General features: G+C 44.2%; 3 protein-coding genes and 1 non-coding gene across 8 annotated transcripts in view; 1 reads left to right on the plus strand and 3 right to left on the minus strand.

Annotated features, from left to right (window-relative positions):
* Prmt5 (protein arginine methyltransferase 5) overlaps nucleotides 1-3,074 on the minus strand; it is an 8,943-nt gene extending 5,869 nt beyond the window's left edge. Inside the window, exons 1-4 of one of the 2 annotated variants that reach the window (XM_010637797.3) lie at nucleotides 2,882-3,074; nucleotides 2,142-2,260; nucleotides 1,738-1,823; nucleotides 1,429-1,563 (exon numbers count right to left, since the gene is read on the minus strand). In XM_010637797.3, coding sequence (XP_010636099.1) covers nucleotides 1,429-1,563; nucleotides 1,738-1,823; nucleotides 2,142-2,260; nucleotides 2,882-2,991 — 450 coding nt within the window. In that variant the 5' untranslated portion in view covers nucleotides 2,992-3,074. The remainder of the gene's footprint in view (nucleotides 1-1,428; nucleotides 1,564-1,737; nucleotides 1,824-2,141; nucleotides 2,261-2,881) is intronic. The other variant, XM_010637798.2, reaches the window with a different exon arrangement.
* A 268-nt stretch (nucleotides 3,075-3,342) lies between these two features.
* Nucleotides 3,343-3,415, plus strand: Trnar-acg. The gene has a single exon. It is a non-coding gene; the product is annotated as a tRNA-Arg (tRNA).
* Nucleotides 3,416-17,060: 13,645 nt separating this feature from the next.
* Haus4 (HAUS augmin like complex subunit 4) lies at nucleotides 17,061-26,934 on the minus strand. Of its 4 annotated transcripts, none has more exons than XM_010637795.3 (11): nucleotides 26,790-26,934; nucleotides 25,402-25,453; nucleotides 25,145-25,226; nucleotides 22,896-23,038; nucleotides 22,680-22,811; nucleotides 21,781-21,915; nucleotides 20,001-20,097; nucleotides 19,417-19,562; nucleotides 19,175-19,305; nucleotides 18,778-18,846; nucleotides 17,061-18,672 (listed from the first exon to the last, which is right to left on the minus strand). In XM_010637795.3, the coding sequence occupies exons 3-11, from the start codon at nucleotides 25,197-25,199 to the stop codon at nucleotides 18,489-18,491; spliced, it is 1,092 nt and encodes a 363-aa protein (XP_010636097.1). In that variant the 5' UTR covers nucleotides 25,200-25,226; nucleotides 25,402-25,453; nucleotides 26,790-26,934; the 3' UTR covers nucleotides 17,061-18,488. The 4 variants fall into 4 exon arrangements, 3 of the variants coding, with proteins under 3 accessions (XP_010636097.1, XP_010636098.1, XP_010636094.1); XR_004517715.1 differs by lacking the exon at nucleotides 26,790-26,934 and having other exon boundaries at nucleotides 17,067-17,462; nucleotides 17,998-18,672; nucleotides 25,402-26,783; XM_010637796.3 differs by lacking the exon at nucleotides 25,402-25,453.
* On the minus strand, nucleotides 21,313-21,654 carry LOC109118491 (small nuclear ribonucleoprotein G-like). Its single transcript, XM_033765072.1, has one exon. The coding sequence runs from the start codon at nucleotides 21,593-21,595 to the stop codon at nucleotides 21,365-21,367; it is 231 nt and encodes a 76-aa protein (XP_033620963.1). The 5' UTR covers nucleotides 21,596-21,654; the 3' UTR covers nucleotides 21,313-21,364.
* Nucleotides 26,935-26,940: the final 6 nt, after the last annotated feature.

Raw genomic sequence — 26,940 nt, forward strand, 5'->3', positions numbered from 1 at the left:
TTTTGGTTTTTTGAGACAGGGTCTCACTATGTACTTGAGATTGACCTGGAACTCACTATGTAGCCCAGGCTGGTCTCGAACTCACAGCGATCCTCCTGCCTCGGCCTCCCAAATGCTGGGATTACAGGTGTTCACCACTCACCCTATAAAAATATCTTGACTCAAACCTCAAATTGTCCTTGTTTGAACTGGGGATTGAACTCAGGACCTTCAACCTGGGCTAAACCTTATTAGTTTTTTTTTTGGTACCAGGGAATGAATTTGGGTCCTTGATCTTGTGAGGCAGAAGGCAGAACCACTAAGCCAAATCCCCGGCCCTATCCTTAAGTCTTTTTTAACGTGTTTTTTGTTGTCTATTTGTTAATTTTGAGAGAGAGCTCAGTAAGTCACTAAGTTACCTAAGCTTGTCTTAAATTTTTGATCCTCCTGTCTCAGGCTCCCAAAGTGCTAGGATTATAGGCATGCAACACCATGCCCAGTTCAAGGCAATCCCTTCATATGCTTTTCTTAAATTGTGCCTCTAAGTCTCTTGTACATATCCTTTTGCAAATATCTGCCATGTTTTTATTTTAATTTCGGCTGGAAGTAATTATATATTCTACATGGGTCTTTGCGCATCTAGGCAAATGATCTACCAATGAGCTATGCCTCCAGCATTGTACATTCTACATGTTTGGGATTTTTTTAGTTTAATTTTTCTTTTCTTTTTCTTTTTTTATTTTGGTACCGGGGATCAGACTTGGGTCCTTGAGCTTACAAGGCCAGCGGTGGAACCACTGAGCTAAATCCCCAGCCCAGTTTAATTTTTCTTTGAGATGCGATCTTGCTGGCCTTCAACTCATTTTAATCCTCCTGCCTCAGCCTCCCAAGTTCTAAAATTACAGGTATGAGCCACCATATTCAACTATTCTATATGTTTTGAAAGTCTACATATGGTTTTTATTTTTCTTCTTTCTTTCTTTGAGATACAGTCTCACTGTGTAGTTCAAACTGAACTCACTTCGTAGCCCAGGCTGGCCTCAAATTCACAGTGATCCTCCTGCCTCAGCCTCCTAAGTGCTGGGATTACAGGCATGTGCTATCATAGCCAGCACTTTTCTTACTTATGTATATATTTAGCAGTGCTGGGGATCAAACCCAGGGCCTTACCCATGCTGGGTAAAAGTTCTACTAATGATTTACACCTCCAGCCCTGCCTAATACTTTTTTTGGGGGGTACCAGGGATCAAACTTGGCACCTTGCGCTTGCAGGGCAGGCGTCAGAACCAGTGAGCTAAATCCCCGGCCCTCTGCACAATACTTTTAGGTACGGGGAATACTGACATTTCAGTTCTGCCAAATGCACCACTGTATGGCTAGAGACAAGAAAGTACTTAGCAAAGCCTAACTATGATGACATGTAACTGGGAACAAGCTATTCAGCCATACCATGGAGGAGTGGTGGCCAGTGTGGATGTGGTTGGTCAAAACTCTGGCCAGGTTTGTGTTATCTTCCTGATTAAGAGGCAGCAGGAAAGCTGGAAGACCCAGATATGCCCCAAAATTCAATTCCTGTAACATGGCCTGGAATGAAGATCAAGAGGAAAATGTTAAGTGCTAACAGTCAAATCTTTTTAATTGCATCATATGAACTGATTTACTTTGATATACCAAGTTACTGGGGAGAGGGATGACTTCCCATCCAGCTTGGTGATAGAACTAATCTTTAGAAATATCATCAGGAGAGATCAGTCTTACCGCCTCAGAGTTCCTGCGGATCTTCTCCACTTTTGAGTCTGGATGAATCCATGGGGAAAGCTTTCCCACAATTAGCGTATTCCAGTCTGCATTCCCCAACCCAAGAGAGACAAAGATTGAATGAGGCTCAAGACTTTACTTGTTCAATTCCTAGTTCTTAACAGGAAATAGAAAGTAGAGATGAGAAACAAAGACTTTTTTTTTTTCTGTCACAGATATGGGATAGCCTGATGCACAATAGGGAGCTAAGGCTTTTAGCAATAAGTGAGGGAAAACAAGAGTTATCTATATCCCAGGTACTAACCAATATATCCAAGTCAGGAAAGGAGGAGAATGAGGGCCCTGATAAAGCATAAGTTGTTACTGCCTCTAATAGTTAAGGGACATATGGGATGGGTCCCTACCCCTTCCTGACAGCAGTAGGTCTGATCGTGTCTGGGGGCCAGGCCGATTCTTAGCAGGTTCCTGAGTGAACTCCCTCTTGAAACGCGGGTGGAAGACAGGCATGCAGAGGAAATCAAACCTACAACCGCGACAGACCCAGAATCATCATGAAAAGTGAACAGCAGTGCCCAGAGACCCAAGCAACTGGGTTTAGGCTACCTTGATTTTCCACAGCCCTTTCAGGAACCAACAGTCACCCCACTGGGCTGCTGATGTCAGCCCACCTTGGGGCATATCACTTCGGTTACACAGTGCTTCAATTTTTCCCAAAAACAGCCCACAGAAAAGATGAGTAAGGAGAAAGGAAGGAAATCCACGCCAGGTAGCATCATTTTTTTCTTTTCCATACTGTCACATTCAGATCTGGCCCAATATTCCTCATGCTTCCCCACTTAAGATTAACCTCTTCTCACCCTTGCCCCCTAACTCTTCCTCCCACTCCCAGACAGTATCATCAACTTCCAAGGCCCTAGAATATTGACTGTACGTCCCTTGAGTTTACCCAACAACTCCCTCGACTTTTGGACTCAGTGACCATACACCCGCTGTAAGTTTCTTTCCTCAAGTGACTTGGGGCTGAGGCTACTCCCCTCCGAAAGTAAGATTCCTCAAGCCTTCATCCCCTACAGGGGATGACTAGTCTGCCCTCTCCATCCCAAGTTTGAACTCCGCATTCCTCTCGCGGAGGTGCGGCCCTCACCCCTGCTTGGCCACAGCCCCCAGTGTGTCCGCTATTTCGGGGACGCAATTCAGATCTCTCCCGCTGGACACGCGGCTTCCACCAGAACCACCGACCGCCATCGCCGCCATCTTTTCCCTCGCGCTGTCCACGCCGGGATTCCTTGATACCAGCAGCCAATCACAAACCGAAAAGGGTCCCCCATAAGGCGGGACGAGTCGCCTTAACAACCGGAGCGTCTGCCGCAGCTCGCTAGGTGGAGGCGGTGGGAACTGCGCAGCTCTGCCCGCCAATTGGAGGATTGGACAGTGACGTCCCGCGTGGCTCCCGAAGTGTCCACCAATCTCCGGGGCTGATCAGTGACGAACTTTAGTCTCCCAGAATGCCTAGTGTATCTGTAGAATTCTTTGAGACTACACGTCCCATAAATCCCTGTAGTATAAACTTGAAGTGCAATCACTAAGCAGCCCGTTTATGTCTCAGGGCCAGTGGCGCAATGGATAACGCGTCTGACTACGGATCAGAAGATTCCAGGTTCGACTCCTGGCTGGCTCGTTGGGACTGGTACTCCTTTATTGCAACCTTAAGTAAACTCGTGGCCGCAAGGAGCTATTTCTAGACTTTATTTTGTTTCTTAGCTTTTCATTGCTTCATTGTCCCTTCACCCTCACAGTTTCAGTTCTTAAATTGATTATGTAGCTATCCTTTGTTGGCTTTTCCTGTCATTTCCCGCAAAGGTATTTCTTGTGTCTTTTTTTAAATTCATTTCAATACAGAAAACTGGGTTAATGGATGAGACTGTCAAAAATGGGCTGTGTCCCTTTACTACATGCTACGTTTTAAATAGACTGGCTCAGCCAGTAGTTTCTAGCGATTCTCTATCTCAAATACAGAAGATGTAAATAAACACACACACACACACACACACCTGAAAACAGAGAGAAGACCAAAACTCACAGTGAGAAACAGGGAAAGACCCAGCGAGGGAAATGAACCCCCTGAAGGCTGAGAGCCCACAGATGTTGAGGAAGGGGCAAGGAAGGTGGAAACAAGACAGCAGAAGGCGTTGACAGGATTCAGGGAGCGCAAAAGGCACTGAAGTCAGAGGCGATGCCTAGGGCTAGCTCTGTGCAGGGAGATGAGAGGTTTAAAAAAAGTATTGGTGACGAATCTATGGCACCAGTGCCACAGCGGGCACGCAGAGCCCTCTGTCAGCGGGCCAAGTCGCTCCAGCCAAGGTCTGACAAATTATCAGCGTGCATACAATAGCAAAAATCACATTAATTGTGCAAAAGCATACCAAATGCAAACTTTTACCTTTCAGTAAAAAGCTGTATCATTGAAAGCTGTTATTGTTTTTCTTTTCAGACAAAAGATATTAATGTATGAGTTGTTTTTTCCTAAACTAAAAATCACAATTTTTGGTTTAATTGGACTTTGCAATAAATAAGCGGGCACTTTGCGATAAACAAGTGGGTTTGGGGCCTGTCTCTAAGAGGTTCGCCATCTCTGATTTAGAGCAAGTCAGGGTTTGGATTGGACGTGGCTGACTTGGACGTCTAGGGGGCGCTGTGGAATAGAGAGTGATGTGAACAAGATCTCAGAACCAGAATCGCCGAAAGAAAAGTAATGACTGAAGCCTTGACAGTAAATGAAATCACCATGGTCCTTGAGGGACACAGCCCTGAGAAATAGAAAAGGTGTGGCTAGGATATGTTCTGAGGAGCCCTAGGTACAACGTAAATGTCCCAAAAGGGTGAAAGTCAGAAAACCAAATAACTAAGAAAAGGCACCATGACGAGATTGGAGGTGCTTTGTCCCACGCTATTGCTACTACTACTCCTACTATTATACCTTTTTCTGCTCCAGAATCCTATGCAGCATACCATATTATACTTAGTTATCATGTCGCCTTAGGCCCCTCTTGTCTGTGGTAATTTCTCAAGACATTCCTCACTTTTGATGACTGATGGTCTTGATGCACAGTGATCAGGTGTATTGTAAAATGTCCCTCTATTGGAATTTGTCCCTTGTTTTTCTCATGATTAGACTGAGGTTACGCATTTTGGGAAGGAAGATCAGAGAAGTAAACATAATTTTCATCACATCACATCAAGGGTAAATACTGTCACCATGACTTACGGGCTGTCGATGTTGACCTCCACTACCCAGAATAGAGACTGCAGGTGGCATCCATTTCTCACTCTAAAGTGATTTGTCTCCTTCCCTCTCCCCCTTCCCCAACTTTCCATACTGTGGTCTTTGGAAGGAAGTCACTAGAGAATGACCTATACCCAAAGAATGGGGCGTTATGTTCCCCACTTCTGTAAGGTGGGAATATCTACAGAATTCATTTGGATTCTTCCCTGCGGGTCTTTTCAGTAAGTTGTTGACCACAGGATATGGGCAAGTGTAAGAAATAAAAAGAATTGTTGAGGAGGTTCGCTTGTTCTCTGCCCCAGCTGTGCCCAACCAAACTCTACATTCACAGAAGACTTATTAGATGTTATTTCTTCTTCCGAAGCTAATTATCTGAGTGGTGGACCATCTGCGCTCCTGGCATCTCACTCCCAAAGTCAAGCTGGTGGCTGCTCTGTTGGTTGTTAACTAACCCATCCACTGGTAAGAGGGAAAGAAGAAAACCTGTGAAACAGTAATGTCAGTTTTTCCACTTGTTAAAATAAAATTATCTGCAAAAGGAGCCGGGTGTGGTGGTGCATGCCTGTAATCCCAGCACTTGGGAGGTTGAGGCAGGAGGATCTCTGTGAATTTGTGACCAGCCTGGGCTACACAGTGAGTTACAGGCCAGTCTCAACTACATAGTGAGACTCTGTCTCAAAAAATCTGCAAAAGGTTTGTGGAATAAGAACCTAGAATTTCTGACTGACCTTAAAGTAAGCTTCCATGGGCTGAATTTCATTTGTGTTGTCTTTGTTTTTTTTCATTCAAAATGGCCTCAGCCATGTGGCAAGCACAATACTGAACGGTTCCCAGTGATCCTGTTCCACACTGCTCCTAGTCTTTCCTATAGCACTTTCCTACACCATAAAAAATAACATGTAACAGAGAACCTGTATACACATTGGCCCCAGGTCCAAGGCTTTCAGTCAAAGCTGTGACAACTCTGCCATGCTCTGCTGCCTCCACACTGAACTCTTGTGCTCAGAGGCCAGTGAATCGGCCTTACACTATGGGGTGCAGGCCTTTGCTCCGATGAAGATAGGGACAGAAGAGCAAATATACTGGGTGAGACGAGGTTATGTTTTCCCATCAGAGACAGGAACCAGCAAGCCAGTGCACTGGAGACTTTCTGGAAGGGAAGGCGCCGTCCACTCCCACCAGCCCACCAGCATTCCCCACCTTTGAGCTCCGCTCTTCTATTTGATCCTGAATTGTTTCCTTTGTTTAAACACCTTCGGTAAAGGCTCTTTTCATCTCCTGTTGTGCTGCCTCCTCCCTCCTCACTCCTTTCCCTCCCCAGAAGCACTTTCACTCACTTCTCTGCCTGCCCAGCGAGCCCAGCTCTTCAACACTCAAATAATGGCCCATTTGACCCTCCTCCTGCTCCAAATTGCTTCTTCACAATCAAAGCTGTCCTCTAGCTACAAAAGTGGCAGAGTTACTGAGGCAAAATAATCTGTGCCAATTTGCATTTCCTTCCTTGTCATCTCTATTATACAGTATTTATCTGTCAAAATGAATAGAAAGCAAGAACTATTCTGAACACAGAAAAAGATGAAAGACTACCCCATTTATTTATGAAGCTAGAACATATCTAATATCACAACTTGTCAAAAATAGCACTCCAGAAAGCTGTAGCCCAATCTCACTCATGGATATAAATGTAAAAATCCCAAAATACTTAGTATTTTTAAAAAGTTTAACAGTTTATTAGCATAGTAATCATATAACACAACTAAGTAGAACTTACTCCAAAAATTAACACAAGGTTATGGCATTAGGAAATTTATTTATAAAATGGATCAAAAATAAACCAGACCAGCTGGGCGTGGTGGCGCATGCCTGCAAACCAAACCCAAAAAACAGCATTTGATCATTTGTAGTAGTCAAAGAATAAAAATGGTAAGTCAATTCCATTTGCTACAAATATTTTTAATAGTCTTAATATTCTTCATATAAACCCATATATGAGCCAGGCGTGATGGCACACGCATGTAATCCCAGCACTTCAGGAGGCTGAGGCAGGAGGATCGCTGTGAGTTCGAGACCAGCCTGGGCTGCATAGTGAGTTCCAGGTCAGTCTCAACTACATAATGAGACCCTGTCTCAAAAAAACAAAAAAACAAACAAAAAAAACCCAAACCCATATATGTATACATATATATGAAGTCAGCAACTTAGGTAAAGATGAAATAAAACAAGAATGTCTTATCTATCACTGAATGATTTAATATTACTCTGAAAAATTCAATATAATAATACTGGAGAAAGGGTTATTACTTTCGGAAAGGGAGCAGCACATTATCACTGCAGATAATGTGGCTGAATACATAGAAAAATCCACCAGAATCAATTTAAAAATGATGAAAATTAATACTAGAAAGCAGAGAAGTCAATCGCTGCAGGACAAATATAGCATAAATCCATGGTTTTCTGACAGTCTAAGAAGAACCAGTTAGAAGACACAATTAAAATATTGAGGCTAGAGATGTAGCTCAGTGTTAGAGCACTTGCCTAGCATGTGTAAGACCCTAGGCTTAATCCCCAAAACTATCAAATAAATAAATAAATCCCAATAATCGATAAGAGCACTGCCTGTGGAAACAGGTAGCAAGAGATTAAATCCTGCTTATCTGTTTACTAACCATGCGACTATAACCTCTGGCTTCAGTTTCCTCATTCACAAAAAGAGAATGTAAATAACAGCTCTTATAAAGCTGTCATGAAGATTAAATTAGGTAGTATACTAGAGATTTTAGAATCTACCCTGTACATAATAAACCTTCAAACATTAGCTGTTGTGGCTAGTAGTTTCCCCATTCGCCCTGGTAAGAATAAGGCCACTGTGAAATAATCAGCTACGGGGATAGGAAGTTAGCTCGGTGGGTCCACCACATGCCTTGCAAGCGCAAGGTCTCGAGTTCGATCCCTGATACCCACAACAAAACAAAAGAATTCCAAAAACTCATTGAATTAAAAAATAATTTGACTGAAAAAAAGTGAGGTGCCTTCATAAATAAAATTATAAAATTTTTTCAAAGATGTCTTAGGAGTCTGAGAAAATGAAGCACACCACATTCTTAGAAAAAATTCAATCCTATAAAGATGTCAGCATTTACCAAATTAATTTCTCACTTTTATGATATCCAATCACAGTTCTGCCTCAAAAGCACAAGGACCTGAGTTTGATCCCTGGTACCAAAAAAAAAAAATTTTTTTTTTTTAACTCTTAGCTCAGTGGTTCCGCTGCCTGCCTCAATCACAATTCTTTTTTTTGTTGTTTTGTTTTTTGAGACAGGGTCTCACTATGTAGTTGAGACTGACCTGGAACTCACTATGTAGCCCAGGCCAGTCTCGAACTCACAGTGATCCTCCTGCCTCAGCCTTCAAGAGAGCTGGGATTACAAGCATGTGCCACCATGCCCGGCTTTGTTCTACTTTCCATCTGCAGTAAAAATCAAAGAAGAAAAGCTCAAGAAGAAGAAAAAGGAAAGGGAACTCTATATTATTAGATGTTTACCTCAAATCCTTTATGAAACATGCAATATATAAATAAAGAGTTATAATTGTAGCTGGTACAAGAACAAACAGAATAAGCCAGGTATGGTACTGCATGCCTATAATTCCAGCTATTTTGGAGGCTGAGGCAAGAGGATCACAAGTTCCAGCCTGGCAATTTAGCAGGATCCTGTCTCAAAAACTGCCTGGCATAGTGACACATGCCTAGCACTCTGGGAGGAGGCTGAGGCAGGAGGATTCTTAAGTTTGAACTGAGCCTGGGCAATACAGCAACTTAGCAAGAACCTGTCTTAAAATAAAAAAATAAAACAGGGCTGAGGATGCAGCTCACTGTAACAGCTCTGGATTCAATCCCTAGTACCACAAAAATAAATAATAAAATAAAGTAAAGAAAAGCCAGGGATTTAGCTCAGTGGTGCCATCACCTGCCTCACAAGTGCAAGGTCCTGAGTTCAAATCCCAGTACCCCCCTAAAAAACCGCAGTTCACTAAAATTAAAATTAAATTATTAAAAACAGTGAGAGCCAGGCATGGCGATACATGCCTATCATCTCAGCACTTGGAGAGCTGATTCAGAAGAACTTCAAATTCAAGGCCAGTCTGGACTACATAGTGAGTCCTTGTCTCAGATTCTACTCCCACCCCATAAAATAAAAAAGTAAAAGGGCAGGGGATGCAGCTTAGTCATAGAGTGCCATTGATAGCCCTTGGGTGGGGGACTAAGGTTAGAAATGTTAAGTGACTACAAACCTAGGTCAACTGATTCTAGGGCCTTTGATTTTTTTATTTTATTTATTTTTTTAGTTTTTACAAGGTCTTACTATGTAGTTCACACTGGCTTTGAACTTACTATATAGCCCAGGTTGGCCTCAAACTTCTAGCAATCCTCAGCCTCCTAAGTGCTAGGATTGCAGGTGAGCAGCCCACACCCATCTAGGGCCTTTGATTTTTTTTTTTTTTTTTTTTTTTTTTTTTGGTACTGGGGATTGAACTTGGGTTCTTGTGCTTGCAAGGCAGGCCACCAAACCGCTGAGCTAAATCCCCGGCCCCTAGGGCCAATCTTGAAGTCATAGTGATCCTCCTGCCTCAGCCTCACAAGTCCTGGAATCACAGGTGTGTGCCACCTGGCTAGGGCCTTTGATCTTAACCATAAAATACTTCATCTATGAATTTCCTTCTAGAAAGTAACCCTTGCCAATCTTCCCAAACTAGGACAAATATTAATTAAGAGAAATGCTTAGTGTAGCATTTTTATAATTATTAAAAAATGTACAACAAGTTGGATACCCTATAGGGATATGATTAAATAAATCATCCATACAATGAAATCAATGGTGTCAAAGAAAAATTTAATAATGTAGAGAAATGCTCATGCCATTAAATGACTCAGATTACATATTCTACACATAGAATCACCTCAAGTGAAATAACCTTTTCCAAATTCTCTATCAGAGCATATTCACAGTGTGTGATTTTTTTTAAATTTATTTTTTATTTTTTGGATTCTTGGAGACAAGGTCTCACTGTCACCCAGGCTGCCCTTGAATTCACAGCAGTCCTCCTGCCTTAGGAATTACAGGCATGCACCACCAAGTCCAGCTATTAACTAAACATTTTTAAAAACTCTGAGGGCTGGAGATTTAGCTCAGTGGTGCTGCCACCTGCCTCGGAAGCGCAAGGTCCTGAGTTCCATCCCCAGTACCAAAAACAACAACAAAAAACCCTCTCCTCCCTCTGTATTCCTGGTCTTAAGGCTTTTCTACATCCTTTCTTTCAAAGCCCTAGCCTTCTCTGTAGGCTTCTGTAGTTGTCCAACCTTCAACAAATATTCTCACCTCACAAAATAACAAGACAGCCCTCCTAGCCAGACTAATATTTATGAATAGGCTCAACCACATGCCAGACACTTTAAATGTATCATCTCACTTAATGCTCAAGGTGTAAGTTTCGAGGTAGGAATTTAATACTTCCGTTGTATAGATTAGAAAACTGAGGTTAGGGGGTCTGGGGATAGAGCTTGGTGCTTGTCTACAGTGCTTGTCTACCGAGTGGAAGGCCTTGGCTCTAACACCTAGTACTGCAGAGGGAAAAAGAAAACAGTTCTGCTTAAATTAAACAGAAGAGTCAAAGGAAGAACCTAGTTCTCCTGATTCCTAGGTTATTCTCCTTTCCTTTTTTCTTCTCTTTTCTTTTTTTCCCAGTACCAGGAATCAAACTCAGGACCTTGAGCTTGCAAGACAGGTGTGGCACCACTGAGCTGAATCCCTGGCCACTTCTTCTTTTTTAAACAAGAGCATTTCCCAAAACTTGGCACAAGAACCAAAATATTCTTAAGGACTTCCTTAAGTGGCATTCTGTGTGAGGCCAGATTCTCCTCATTGACTTCGACCAAAGCCACAGATCACGACAAAGGGAGGTCTGCATGAGAATCCAGCTGTTTCTGCTAAATTGGAGGCAGGGAGCTCTGCTAACATGAAAACAGTGCCACCTCGTCCCACTAACATTGGTTCGTTTTGGAAAATAGCGATGTTTTCCTTAAAATGTGTTATTTATATTAACATGCAATGGCTTTTTAAAAAATGATTAAATAAAAAAATTTTTTTGGTACTGGGGATTGAACTCGGGACCTTGTGCTTTTGAGATAGGCAGCAGAACCCCTGAGCTAAATCCCTGGCCTAGTAAATAAACATTTTTAAGGGTTCTCACTTTTAATTTTGAATGTGAGAAATGCTATAGATAAAACTGAAGCTCTCTGGAGTTCTCAGAAATCACTGGGAGAGCAAAGTCATTCTGAGGCGCTGAAGACTGAGAACACTCTACCACCTGCCGCCCAGGAGCCTCTGCTGTTGCAGATGGCATCAAACACCCTTCTGACACCACGGAGACTAGGCCGGCCCAGAAAGCACCTTGGCTTGTTTTTTAAAAGTTGTAATGAGGTGTTTGTGGAATGACAATCAGGCAGCAAATTTTGAGGTGGCCCTCAAAGATGACAGGATTGTTTTTCCCAGTCCTGGGTATTGAACCCAGGGCCTTCACATGGAGCTACATACCCAGGCCTTTTTAAATTTTGAGATGAAGTCTTGCAACATTTCCCAGGCTGATCTCCAATTTGCCTGCCTTAGCCTCCTGCCTCAACTTCCCAGAGCTCTGGGATTGCAGGTGCGGGCCACCACACCCAGCTGATGGTAGGATTTGATGAGCAGTTCTCACCAGGTGGTTAGAATAGCAGCCAGCAACCGGAAGAATGAGAGGGCGAGTGAGCCTAGGATGAGTAGAGGGCATGGGGAAGCAGGGGCAGAAAGTGGAGCTGCAGCTTGAGGGCCTGAGTCCACAACCAAACCACACCGACTGTGTTTGGTGTGCAGTGTGCAGAACTAAACTGCTTTGCTCGAATGACAAAAGGAAGTGAAAATTACAAAAGACAAAAATTTTGCAAATCAGATGAGAGATTTGGCAGTGGTGTGCACATGAGATGGGAGGATTCAGGACAATCTGTGGGGGCTGAAATGAGGGCCTGGTGGGATGGAGCAGTGGAGGGAAGGTGCCCTTGGCGGTAGGGCTGGTCTCTCCAGCGCAGTACACCGACGTCTTCAGGTTCAGGACCTGACCCCACCGTGTGGGCCGCGAGCCCCATTTGTTGGCAAGCTCTGCTGCCCCTCAATCTCTGCAGTGCTCACCAGCTCAATATTTAAACTGCATTTTCAGTGTCCATGAGAGGACTGCACCTGTCAGTGGTGGACGTCTTCATGTGATCTGTGAGTGTCCCCTTCACAGAGTCAGGGGACCAAGGAAGCCAAATCCATAAACACAGTGTTGCCAGGTATGGTGGCACATGCCTGTAACCCCAGCACTTGGGAGGCTGAGGCAGGAAGATCACTGTGAGTTCAAGGCCAGCCTGAGTGAGCTACATAGCAAGACCTAATCTCAAAAAAACCCCAAACCAAACCAAACAAATAATGTTGCTTGGAGCATACCAGTTCGCACCAGGTCATCAAAGCATCTTAGGATGGCAGGTTCTGGAGCCAGACTTCCTGCCAGGGCTCACCGGCTTCGTGGCATTGCATAAATTACCTGAGCTCTCCATACCTTCCTCAGTTTCCCCGCTGGTAATGTGAAGACTGTAATACTAGTCAATCTCCTAAATTTACTAATACAATTAAATTATCTACTGCATCCAAAGTGCTTAGGAATATGTGGTACCTAATAGACTCGAAGCTCTTGTTTTATGGAGAGGAATTACAACTAGGGCTTGTTCCTGCCCTGTAGCCTCTCTCTGCAGGGACCAAACTCCTACCTCTAATTCAGGTCCCTGATTCCTAGTTCAGAGTCTCTTTCAAACAGGTCAGGGCTGGATAAAAACCAGAATGCCCTGTGGGCCCAGGAATTTAATGTTGATTGGCTTAATCTGCAGTCCCAGATTGTATGGATACAGCTTAACATGACCACAGCCATCTTGAGCTGCGACAGGCATGGTTGCCCCAGAGTAACCCCAGTCTTCTTTTCCTGCATAATTTCCCAGCAAATTATAGACAAAACCATCACAGTGGTATGTGGAGTTTTAATACCAGACACTGCCTCCAGTGAGGTGCCAAACTTTTTGATAACTAGTTTAGATAAACCAGGTAGATTCCAGCTAGTATGAAACCACTTTTGTCCTGACCCGTATGTACACCTCTCTCTGACCCTAATTCCAAGGATCCAATCGGTCTTGTGGCTGCCAGACACACATTCCATGGGAAAGTCCCACAGTAAATTGCACTCAGCACAACTGTGGATCCGTCCCCCTTTCCTCCTTCAGCCTCCTGAAACCCTGGGGCCTGTATTCATACACTAGGGATGGACCGCTCCAGGGCAGTTATCTCATCAAACTCTAACCTAGCTGCTGCAGTGAAAGTGTGATGTATGTGTACTCAACAACTACAATTGTTTTGCAATACTGAAAATCAAACCAAAGGGCATTGTGCCACTGAGCCACATGCCTATCCCTTTTTACTTTGAGTCAGGGTCTCACTAAATTGCTCAGATCGGTGTGGAATTTGCAATCATCCTGCCTCAGCCTCCCCAGTGTCTGGAATTAGAGAATGAGCCACCACAACTGTCTTACAATCAGTTGATTGTAAGAAATTACATTCTTGTGTGTGTGAGGTACTAGGGATGGAAAGCAGGGCCTTCAAACTGAGCCAAGCTACATCTCCCTAAGTCACTAAATTGCCCAGTGTGTGCTTGAATGTTTGCTCCTCATGTCAGCCTTCAAGAGCACTTTTCTGGAGGTGCTTTTTTTTTTGCTATATTGAGATTAAATCCAAGACCGCCACGCTGAGCTACATTCTCAGCTAGGATGAAATCACTTTTCTGGCTTTAAATTTTATTTAACTATTTTATTTTTGTTTGTTTGAGACAGTCTTGCTTTGTAGTGCAGGCTGGCCGTGAACTATGTAGTCCAGAGTGGGCTTGAATTCAGTGATCCTCCTGCCTCAGCCTCCCAAGTTCTGAGATTACAGGTATGTGCTACCATGCCCAGCTTAAAAAATTTAAGAGGGCCAGAGATTTAGCTCAGTGGTGCTGCTGCCTGCCTCACAAGTGCAAGGACCTGAGTTCGATCCCCAGTAACAAAGAAAATAAATAAGTAAATAATTTAAATTTTATTATTTATTGTGGTACTGAGGATTAAATCCCGAGCATTCACACTGAGCCACATCTCCAGCCCTTTTTTAATTTTTTGAGACAGATCTTACTAATTGCTATATCACCCAGACTGTGCTAAAGTTGGGATCCTCCTGCCTTATCTTACTGAGGGCTATTACAGGTGTCCACCACCATGCCCAGCTTGACTCAGAATCTCACTAAATTGCCCAGCCTTGGATGAACTTGTGATCCTCCTGCCCCAGTCTACCAAGTGCTGGGATTACAGGTGTGTGCCACCACACCTGGAGAGATTTGAGCTTTTTACAAGCACGTGATTTGTCTTTAAGCCCATAAAAAAAATTTTTTTTGGTACTGGGGCTTGAACTCAGGATCTTGCACTTTCAAGGCAGGTGCAGGCGCCATTGAGCCAAATCCCTGGCTGAGATATTTTTTTTTTTCAAATTTATGCAGAACTATTGTGGGAAGATACAGTGGCCCCTTGACTTACAAACTTGATAGGTTCTCAAGGGCTGGTTGTAACTCAAGTTGTTTGTAGGTCAGTACAGCTGAGATCTGGATGTTTACCTGTACACACTATAGATAACAGGCAGATGACTCTTCCATGACCTAAATAAACCAAGCTGTTCACATGTCAGGTTGGTCATAACTTGAGGGTCCACTGTATTCAAATTTCTTTGGACTTTGGAAATAGAAGAAATAGCTCACGGTTCATCTCTTACGTTCTACAGGGATCTAGAGTGGGATTCAGGCCATAGAAGCCATTTTTTTCCTCAGGTAATTGGAAATCTAAATATTTCTGAACTCTCAGCTCTCCAGTCCCTACTTGTCACTGATTTTTTTTTTCCTCAAACTGTGGCCACATTACGTGAAAGCTTTCCTTGGTACATGATTTGCTCATTCCCAACTCTACTTTTTCACACTGCTTATCTTTGCTGTTTCTTCCAAAATTCTATCCCAAATTTACCTCTACAAAGCCTGAACCAAATCTGCCTTCCCTATCATGGCTCCAGATTCATTACTTTTGGTTGGCAAACACACACACACACGTTATTCTGGGGATTGAATCCAGCAGGACCTTGCACATGCTGGGCAAGCACTCGACTACTAAGCTATACCTCCACTACATTTTTTCAATGTGTGCATGTTTGAACTCCAGGCCTTCACACCGAGCTACATCCCCAGCTTTTTTTTTGGTACCAGGGATCAAACTCAGAACCTTGTGCTTTCGAGGCAGGCAGTGCTACCACTGAGCTAAATCCCTGGCCCAACAAGAGTTGGTGCTGTATTTTTTTTTTGGTCCCCCCTCTGTAATTGAGGCTGTCCTTGAACCCACAGGGATTCTCCTGCCTCAGCCTCCAGAGTGCTGGGATTACAGGTCTGTGCCACCACACCCAGTGCCCCCTTTTTTGTATTTTGAGACAAGGTCTTGTAAAATCACCAAGTTGCCCAGGCTAGGCTCAAACTTCCACCCCAACCCGTCAGCCTCCTAGAGTGCTGGAATTAGAGGAGCACACTATCACACCTAGCCCCAGTGCCTTTTATTTCTCTGAAATACTGTCTTGCTAAGTTGCCCAGACTGGCCCCAAACTTGCCACCCTCCTGCTTCAGCCTCTGCAGTAGCTGCAATCAGAAGCATATGTCACTGTTCCATGCTTGTTAAGACTGTTCTGTGTACCTACTGCTGTCTACAGATTATAAATATTAAGGACAAGGACTACTTTATTATTATTGTTCTATTTCAAATACCACAACCTAGTACAGTTTAGAACGAGCACCTAATTAAATAAAATGCTGAAGACTATACTCAACATCAATTAGATTTTGTTTTTGTTTTTAGACAGGGTCTCACTATGTAGTTGAGGCTGACTTGAAACTATGTAGCCCAGGCTGGTCTCGAATTCACAGCGATCCTCCTGCCTCAGCCTCCCGAGTGCTGGGATTATAGGTGTGCGCCACCACACCTGGCTAGATTTTGAAATTTTTGAGGTTCATTTCCAGATGCTACTCACCACCAAGGGAAACTCTACCTTTATATATTAGAGAAAGCCCACTAACTGACATCTGTCAGCTACCACCTTAACCCAGCAATCAAATGTATCCTAAATAATGAGACTTTTCAAGCTAGGTGTGGTGGTGCACACCTGTAATCCCAGCATTTGGGAGTCTGAGGCAGGAGGATCACTGTGAATTTGAGGCCAACCTGGGCTAGTGAGTTCAAAGTGAACCTGAAGCACAAGTGAGACTGTCTCAAAAAAATGGGGAGGAGGGCCGGGGATTTAACTCAGTGGTTCGGTGGCCGCCTGCCTTGCAAGCGCAAGGACCCAAGTTCAATCCCCGGTACCAAGGGGGGTGCATTCTGATGTTATGGCTCCAGTTTGTACACTGTGAAGTATATGTTGTCTAAATAGTCTTTGCAAAAATGTTTTGCCTGAACCCAGTCAAGCCTGTAGATCTACCTCGTTTGCAGGAAATACAGGTTTACAGCACTGTCCAACAGAACTTTCTGCAATATACATGTCCTGTACATGCACCATCCAAACAGTAAACACCAAGCTACTAGAAATTCAATTTTATATAATTGTCTTAGATTTGAATTTAAATAATTACATAGTGGCTACTATATTGGAATAGGAGAGGAACAGTTGGGTGTCACAGGGAAATGATGAGACATTCCAAAAAGTAATTGACCCAATTTTTTACAGTAAATTTCTTCCTTTTTTCTTTTCCACAGTACTGGGGATTGAACCCAAGGTCTCCACACTTAACTGCATTCCCAGCCCTCTTTATATTTTATTTTGAGGTAGTCACTAAGTTGCCCAGGTGGGATTTGAACTTGAGATCCCCTAGCCCCAGCCTCTTCAGTGCTGGGATGACAGGCACGTGCCACCATGCCCAGCTATTATTGGCTATTTCTGAGTTTTTCCATTATCTAGTTGCTAACGGCCCACTTTGTTTGATGAAGGGTCTCACTATGTATCCAGGCTGGCCTCGAATGTATGGCAATCCTCCTGCCTCAGCACCCGCCTCCCCGAGTGCTGGGATTACACACGTGCCACCATGCCTGACTCTTTTGTCCATTTTGTGTGGAATAACATTTGCTCACAGAAAAATGGTGGTAAGCACCACTTTAAAAAAATTTAAAGTAATCATTTAGGTAAGGCTATGTGCACTGAGTGGTGAGTAGGACTATGAAAATTCATCTTCAGGGAAAGCATTTGCTTTCTGTCTTACGTTCCTGGGACAAAATACTTGAAATCTGCAAATTGAAGGAGGAGAGGTGTAAAAAAATTTTAAAAAAAATTAAAGTTGAGTTCAAGAACCTAATTCATCTCATACCATCTTGGAGCACCATTTGACTTTTGCAGCATACCCGAATCAGTCTCTCTGGGAAGTGGCTGAGAAGCTGAATAGGTTCTAAGTAAAGGTAGGGACCCTCTGCTTCCATTCTCCCTCCCTGGTTTTGTCGTGAGCCAGGCCCCTCCTTGTTCCCAGCTAAAGTGCCAGTGAACTCGGTTGGGGTCTCCTCCCCACTCTGTTTTGAAGAGACGCAAAGTCTTCAAGCCCTGGCAGAGGGAACCAGGAACACAAGTAGCTGTGTCCTCACCTCATACTGAGCTGGATGCCTCGCTGCTTTATTATAACGGCTGACAGCCCACTACCTGCCTGAGCAGCTACCACTCTGGAGATCATGGTTCTTCCTAAGCAAGCTGGGATTTAATCCCATTCTGCTCTCCCAGAATGAAGCCTCCAGGACTTGAGGAGAAGGGCAGGCGGGAGCTTCTGCAACCCACCTTCTGGGTTAGCACTGCAGATCTGTTGCTCTTCGGATCCACTCAGTTCTTCTCCTTACCCACAGACTTCAATGTTCTTTCTCCATCCTTGCCCATGGAAAGACTAAAATCTTAAGACGTAATGCCATCACTTTATTCAGGAGAATCCAAAACAGGGCTGACACTGACAAACAGCCACGTGTAAAGTCACACAAATCTGGGCCGGGAATTTAGCTCAGTAGTTCCACCACCTGCCTCACAAGTGCAAGGACCTGAGTTCGATACCCAGTACCCCCCAAAAAAAAACCCAAAAACCAAGTTACACAAATCTGCTCACTGCATTTTCCAGAAGAGACCATCAGAAACGAGTAGGGTATGTGCACAGCTGCAGTGTTTTAGGCCCATGTCCGACTTTCTCTTGGAGTGAAAGGAGCCCCAGGTAGAAGTAGCCCTTAAAGCAGGAAGAGAAGCAACGGCTGCACAGAAGCCGTGCTTCCTGGCTCTGCCTGATCTCAGTGGTAGGCCTTGCTGAACTCCTGCAGGGCCCAGCGTTTGTTCTCTGTTGCCTGCTTGAGCTGGGTGTACTCCTTTACCAGCCTGTCAAACTCCTCCCCGAGAACCTCATAGGTGTTTAGGACCTGTCGTGACTTCTGCAAGTCCTGCTCCTGTAGGCGAATGCCTGCCTCTAAGCGGTCCCTAAGGGCCCAGACAGAGAAGGTTCAGTGTAAGGATACCTGTACTGCAAACAGACACAGGGAGCGAGTTAAAATGAACAAGGCTGGAGCGTGTGGGGGTCCTCACCTAATGAGCTGATGAACTTCCACTTTCTCAGCAGTGTAAGTGTCGGACACAATCTTCAGTTCCTCCATTCTGACAGAGGGAAGAAAGAAGTGTCACATGGGTGATCACTGACAGCAGCAGAGCCAGGCACAGACATCATGCCTGGCCAAGTTAAGTGGGAGCTAAGCAGGTGTGGGATAAATAAGGTCATCCTCAATCCTTGAACTGATCTCACGTAAAACACCTATCTCAGAAAGTTGTAGAGGGAAAGATGTCAAGAGCTTTTGGGTGATCCAAAGCTGACACTGCCAGGATACTTCCTGGAAGCCCCGGATGCTAGGCAGGGGAGAGAGGAAGAGAGGAGGGGGAGGGACAGGTAAGTGGTGTATGGGCCCCCCAGGGCACAGACACAGCTCACCGCAGCTTAAGGATCATGGCGCTGCACTTGACTTCCAGGTACTGAGCATTGATGCGATCCAGCTCGGACTGAGTCTGCAGCCGGTGCTCCTGAAGTAGCCTCTGCAGCAAGATGAGGCAGCGGAGAAGTACCTTGAGGCCCCAAGAGGAAGGAGGAAAAGGCTGTAAGCAAAGCCAACAGGAAGCAGGCAAATCAGAAACCCTGCTTCCCTAAAGGGGCAGGGTAGAGGTGAGCAGATGCACCTGGGAGTAGGTGGCACTCTTCTTCTCCAGCAACACCAGCTGCTCCTTCTGCTGACCCTGCGCGTCCTGGCACCGCTGCCTTTCAGCCACCATGACCTCTGCCAGTTTCCACACCTTTGCAGCCTTCAGGGTTTCACTGTCGGCATCTAGGCACGGAGATGGAGGATTGGCAGGACAGATCTGCATGCTACTGTCTTTCTAAGGCCTGGGTGCCCGTCCTACCTCTGGCCCTCTAAATTCTGCCTTTTTCCCAGTTCCTTCTGCTGTCCAACTCTCACTGTTAGGTTCTCCTTGCTCTGACCTCTGAGTCCTACTTTGTCCCTGAATTTATAAAGATAAGGGTAACCCACAGGGGTGCACTCCTTCTGCCATCTGATCCCCCAGAGGATAGCATCCTTCCCTCTCACTCTGCATCTGCACCACACCAGCACCTTGCTGAATAAAAGGAATGCTTACAAAGTGCTTGTTTTTATGCCACCAGCAAAAAAACAAATCAGCATCTCTGATCCTTCAAATACATTATTCTCAAAGAGCATTCAGAACCCTGAAGCCAGCTGTGAGCAGAACAGAGAGCCAACACGCACCTGAATTGGGGTCATGGTAGCAAAGCAGAGTGAAACATTTCCTCTTGAGCTGCTCCTCCACTTCCAGCTGGAGCCGAGCTCGCATCCACACAAAATCCTACAGCCAAAGAGGCCAAAAGAGAGGTGAAAATAAACTGCCAGAACCTGGAGACCTCGCCTTGAATACATGATACAACCACAATGGTAACCAAAGAAAATGCATCAAGAGACAGCAGGGAGACTCATTGTTAGCCTAGCAAGTTAGCAAAGCGGGGCAGGGTGGCTCAGCAGTGTAGTGCTTGTCGAGCACGTTCAAGGCCTTGGGTTCAATCTCCAGCACTGCAGAAGAAAAAAAATTTTAAAGTAAAATGACTGTCAAGATCTCATGTTGGTGATAACACAGGCTGCTACCATAGGAGCACTGCAAACACTTTTTCAGAAAGCAGTGTGGCGGTACTAATCAGTGTGGTAGGTTTTTGTTTTTGTAGTAATGGGGATTGAACGCAGGGGCCTTCACACTTAGCTTCATGTATACACACACACACACACACACACAAGTAATTCAGTCCTTTTTAATTGAGACAAGGTCTCACTATGTAGCCCAGGCAGTCCAAATTTTTGATCCTCCTGCCTTGCCCTCCTAGAATGCTGGATTGCGGGTGTGTGCCACTACACCTGGCTTGGTTTTTATTAGTTTGTTTTGTTTGTTTGTTTTTGTACCAGGGATCAAACTTGGGCTCTTGCACTTGTGAGGCAGGCACTGGAACCACTGAGCTAAATCCTTGGCTATTAGTTTGTTTTTGAGACAGGGCCTATGTAGTCCAAACTAGTCTGGAACTCACTGTGTAGCCCAGGCTGGTCTCAAACTCATGATCCTCCTGCCACAGCTCCAAGATGCTGGGATTACAGGCGTGTGCCATTACACCCATGTATCATCTTATTTACATATATTTATTGACTTGAAAACAAAAGTCTAAACCAGGCGTGGTGGCGCACACCTGTAATCCCAGCACTCGGGAGGCTGAGACAGGAGGATCGCTGTGAGTTGAGACCAGCCTGGGCTACACAGTGAGTTCCAGGTCAGTCTTAACTACATAGTGAGATCTTGTCTCAAAAAGAAAAGTCTAAAATATATATATAACACCAAAACAAACTCTACAAAGGATGGAGGTTATAATACCATTTTACATCCAATTGTTTATACAATACTGTGTTTCAAGATGTAGTACTTCAGCTTTTACTATCTTCTGTATATTTTTTTTTCTTTTGACTTACAGAAGTTTATTTAACAAAAAATTTAGTATGAAAATGTGTATGACCCAATTTTTTAGTCATAGCTAGTGCTCGGAAGAGGGGAATGGATTTCTCTGCCGAACAGTTACTATTTAAACTCGTTCCAAGGCTTCCAACATGATGATACTATTTCCTCGTATTACCACCATTCCAATATTGTTCTGTTGCCCACTAGTTGCCATCTCCACACATTCATCTATCACAAGATTCATAAAGGGATCAAATCCTCTCAATATTCCTTGGACATGTCTGCCACCATTTAATTTCAATGGTAACTTCTTGTCCATAAATTTTTTCACCTCAGGAGGGTGAGCCTTGCTCATCTTGTCTAAAATTCGCGGGCTCAGAAATCCTTTGAAAGGGAATCCGTATAATGTTTTTCTTATTTGAGTTTGATTATCATGAATGTATATACATTTTTTAAAATGGTAAAGCTTAACAACAAATCATGAAATGGGAGAAATTAAGCAGATCTGCTTCTTTGTTCCCAGTACGGGCCCACTCCCACCTCTGAGGGTGGCATGAGCTCCAGAAGATCCGCCTTCTCCAGTCCTAGCAGTGGAGGCGTCTCGCTCTCCCGGCTAGGGCCTAAGATCTGTGTCAGTTCAGTCACAAGTAGCCGATGTTCGAGGGTCTCCAGGAACTGAAAGAGAGAATGAAAAGCAAAAGAGGTAACAGGGCCAAGGATTTAGCTCAGAGGCACAGTGCCTCCCTCAAAAGTGCAAGGTCCTGAGTTTGATCTCCAGTACCAAAAAAAGAAGAGGTAATTAAAAAATTTCTCTTAGCCGGGCATGGTGGCGCACGCCTGTAATCCCAGCACTTGGGAGGCTGAGGCAGGAGGATCGCTGTGAGTTCGAGACCAGTCTGGAATACATAGTGAGTTCCAGGTCAGTCTCAACTACATAGTGAGATCCTGTCTCAAAAAACAAACAAAACAAACAAAACAAAAACAAAATTTCTCCTACTCCATCTCTTCCATCCCTGTGAACTGGTTCTCATACATTTTCTTTTTTGTTATTGCTGTTGTTTTTTGAGACAGGGTCTCACTTTGTAGTTCAGGCTGGCAGTGAATTCATTATGTAGCCCAGGCTGGCCTCTAACTCAGAGATGCTCCTGCCTCTACCACTGGAGTACTGGGATTAGAGGCGCATGCCACCACACCTGGCTTCTCATACATTTTCAAAGTCCTCAAACCTGTCATCCTCTCCAGATAACTCAGCTGCAACTGGCTTCTCCTGTCAATTTTTCTATTTCAAAGCCTTGCCCAATAACTAGTCCATTTGTTTTTTCATAAACCATTACTTTAAGCCCACCTTTCCCCTACACCACCTCATTAGACAAAGCCACAGCTGTCCAGGTCATTCCTGTAAGTGGTCACTGACACCAACCTCCTCTCTTCAGACTCACCTTTTTGTCCTCAAACGTTAAATTTGTGTCTTGCTTCTTCACATAGTAGTCCACAAGCAGCTCTTGAATTACTCGCTGCAAAATCTCAAACCTCAACCATGATGTCTTATGCAGTCGAACTTCCTTCCATGCCTAGAAAACCAAATGTTCTCAGACAGGAGCCTCTCTCGGAAGGCTTTCCCATCCTCCTGCCTGCCCTGCTGCTGGGGCCCTTACCTCAGCCTGCTCCTTTGCCAGGAAGAGGCTTAAGCCACTCTCATCCACAAGCTGTGAGAGACTCAGCAGCAGCTTGCTGAAGTAGGGGTTCTGCAGCAGGTCTTCTTCACTCAGGTTACAAGGAGGAAACTGCTTGCTGCACACTTAATGGTATGGGGATGAAAAAGTAAAGGGTATGGATTCTCATTTTATATAACTGAGCTAACTTAGTAGTTCCAAACAACCTGGGCTTTTGGTAGGAAAGGTTTCTAAATCTAATGAGATTTTTTTTTTTTTTTTTTTTTGGTACCAGGGATCGAACTCAGGACCTTGTACTTTCCAGTCCAATGAGATTTTTTTTTTTTTTTTGGCTCCAGGATCGAACTCAGGTCCTTGCACTTGTGAGGCAGGCAGCAGAACCACTGAGCTAAATCCTTGGCCCTCAACAAGATTTTTTAACAGCAACACAAACTAAACCAGGTATAGTGGCGCATGCTGGTAATCCCAGCACACAAAGGCTGAGGTAGGAGGATCACCATGAGTTCAAGGCCAGCCAGAGTTATATTTCAAGGCCCATTTCAAAACAAAACAAAAAAAGTAACACAAACTAGAGGTGATACTCAAAGTAACAAGCATTTGTTTTGTGTTCAATGTGAGGCAGGTGGCAGAACCACTGAGCTAAATCCCCAGCCCTTAAGCATTTTTATTTTTGGAGTCCCCCTTTGGTTTTTGTTGGGGGTGTGTGGCTGTGACAAAGTCTCACTATAGTTCAAGCTGGTCTTGAACTCACTACATAGCCCAGGTCGGCCTTGAACTCATGGTGATCTTCCTGCCTCAGCCTCCCAAGTGTTGGGATTACTGGCATGCAGCACCATGCAGGATTTTGTTTTTGTGTGTGTGTGTGACAGGATCATCTATGCAGCTCAGACTAGCTTCAAACTCACAATCCTCCTGCCTCAGTCTCTCAAGTGATTCCATTATAGGTATGCTTCCCCTGGCTGTATGTCATGAAAGGGAAATACTTGAATATCTAATAAAACTAAGTTCTTAGAAAAGGGAAATGCAGGGACCAGAGACATTGCTCAGTGGTTAATCATGTGTTTGGCATAAATAAAGCTGTGGGTTTGATTCACTGGACTGCCAAAGAAAACTTAATGAAAGTGCAGTTATAAACATGAAATAAAGAGAAGAATAAGGAACTCTTTAGGAAGGATCATCACAGCACCCAAATGCCTCATTCATGCAGAATTACTAGTTTATAAAGAGGGGGGAAAAATCATGTAAAATTCCAACTTTGGATGTAATCTCTAGTTGCATAAGCAAGACTGAGAAGATATACCCTTAAAGTAAGTAAAAGCTAACCAAATTCTCATTATTGTTAGCAGAGCTGACTAACCCTTATGGATACAGACCAGCACAAGTATGAGAAAAAGTGCAAGAAATTAGGTTGTCTGGTTATTCTGTACACTCAAGGGGCTTTCTCTCCATTTCCACTCTCTGCTGGGATCTTTTACCTCTACTCTCCAAACACTCACATTTTCATGCTTTGGAGCTTTATCCCCAAAGTCTTTTAAGAGTTACAAATAAGAACTCTCCCTTTCCCCACTCTGAAGTACTGAAGGATTCATTACAGAAATAGTCAAAACAAAGAAAATGCAAGTTCCTGGAGGATTTAAGACACAGAAAGGATTCGAGATATCAAAAGAGCTTGAGATACAGAAGGAGCTGAGATTTTGGAGAACAAGATGTGAGAAGATTCAAGCTCAGGAAGGAAACTGTCAAGGAACTGGCGAGCCACCTTTTATCTTTATAATATGCTTGCCAGTGAAGCACGGAAGCGTCCTGAGTTCGCACACACAGATATGGAACCAACACTAACAGGAGATGGTGTAATCTGCTTCCTGATAACAGCATTCAAGAAACTCCACATATTTTAGTTTCCCCAGAAACCTGGGTTTCTGTCAGGGAAACCGCACTAATGGACATGATAAATCCTTTTACTTAAGAAGAACTCAGATAAGACCTCTCTCATTCTGGGGAGGGCGTTATGGGGATTGAATCCAGGCTTTTGCACTAAGCTACATTCCCAGCCCCTTTTTTTTTTTTGAGTCAGGGTCTCATTAAATCACTAAATTGCCCATCCTGGGCTACAATCTTCTGGCCTCAGTCTCCCAGAGTGCTGAAATTATACTGTCTGAGCTACCACACCCAACCCAGATAAGATCTCTCTGGATAAAGTCATCAAACCTTTTGCAAATATCTACCCTTACCTTGTTGAACAATTTCCATCCCTTCTCCAGGTAAGCAGAAATCTCCAGATGCCATTTGATTTTCTTAGGTTAGGATTCTTATCTGTGCCCGAAACACAAAGATGAATAAATAGCTCATGCTCCAGATGAAACTGCCCTGGGTTTGAGTTTCTGTTATCCACAAGCTAGGAAGGAACCTCAGGGATGCCTTTTAGAGGAGGGGCTAAATCACACATCCTGGGTCCCCAGCTCTTATATAGGTTCGTGAACAGACTTACCAGTACCAGAATAACTGGCATTCCAAGAATATAAATGTCTCCTTGTTCCGAGCTGTTTAAAAAAAAAAAAGCCTCTTTCTGAAAAGGAAAGTTTCCAATTCAGTAAGGTCTAATCAGGATTCCCCACCAGTACCATTATAAAGCTGAAGTTAAAACTGAGCAACCATTTGCCAGATATGGGTGAACTGAGGAAAGATGGGGGGAAAAAAATCAAAGTCTGTTTTTGCGCCCTCCAGTCAAATAACTCGGCTATCAAAGTCAAGAATAGTTTCTTTGTGCTTCTTTAACTTGCCTTTCACTTAAGATCTGTTGGTAGTTTTTGATCATTAATTCTAGAATCATCCTTCAGGTGTGACAAAACATTCCACACTTGAACAACTATTGTTACATACAGCGTCAATAAGGGGCACCTGGAGGAATGAGGCGGACAAGACTGAGAGGTCAAAGCCAATGCAGTAGGGCGAAGGTGTAGCAATGTAGCTGAGACAGATAGGAACTGTGGCCAGAACATGCGGTACAAGGCAAAGAATGACATCAACACTGGGGGTGGTAAAGATGAGCACAGATTGGGCTCCTGAGGCAAAAATCTTTCCCTTGACATTATTTTCCACGTTTCTGCTCCACCCCCTCCTCTCCGTGAGGTATCCAACACCTAAGGGCAGCTGAGCCTCCCAAAGCAGGCCAGACATGGAAGGTTATTACGATTTAACACTTCACGTTCACAGAACATTTGGCTTACTCGCGCCTTTTATGAGTAACATCAAAGTAACTACTCATTTGTTTTGTAACATGGTCTAGAGGGGGACGCAGCTGAGAAGGCAGAATGCTAAGACTTAATTTGCAGCTCTGCCATTGCTTGTGTGAAGAGAAAATGCCTTTTTTCCTGCCAAACGTTTTTTTAACCTGTAAAACTGTGATAACGATTCCTGCCTTGCATGAGGCATTAAGAATTAATAACACAATTGGCTTGCTAACAAAAGCCACTATTGAGTTAAACTCCGTGTTTTAACAATTCTTATTTTTTAATCTAGGCCTGCAAATAAAAAGTTTTGCATACAAAGTTCTCACACAGAAATAAGGACCAACCCAAATTTCTACAAGTCAGCTGTTCCGTCCCTAGAGGACTGCCCACTTGGGTTTTTTCGGCGTTTTGTTTTGTTTTATGGGCGCTTTTCTTGACTCTTAAAATGTTACAGGGCGCGAACAGTGGCGGCAATCAGGCTGCATTCTCCACCCTCTGCACTTAGACGTGTTAAAACGCTGCTACAGGGACTCAAGCATTTAAATGTTCTGACTCAGGCGTCTTTTAAATTCTTAGAGCTGTCTTTACACGCTGCACTGAACGTTAAATTGATTTTACAGGTATTTTCACAAGATGTGACCCTTACAGGGCCCGAGATGAATCAAAATGCAGAGCGGGCTCTCCGGCGCCGACTTCCCTTCAGTCTGGGCCGCCAAGGATTCCCAAGGGCGAGGGCCTCCTCCTCCGCGGACGGCGGACACCGGCTGCGGCCGCACAGAGCCTCCTCCCGCGCGGCC

Source organism: Fukomys damarensis, unplaced genomic scaffold (assembly GCF_012274545.1).
Source record: "Fukomys damarensis isolate Sample0158 unplaced genomic scaffold, DMR_v1.0_HiC HiC_scaffold_17, whole genome shotgun sequence".
NCBI classification, from domain to species: domain Eukaryota; kingdom Metazoa; phylum Chordata; class Mammalia; order Rodentia; family Bathyergidae; genus Fukomys; species Fukomys damarensis.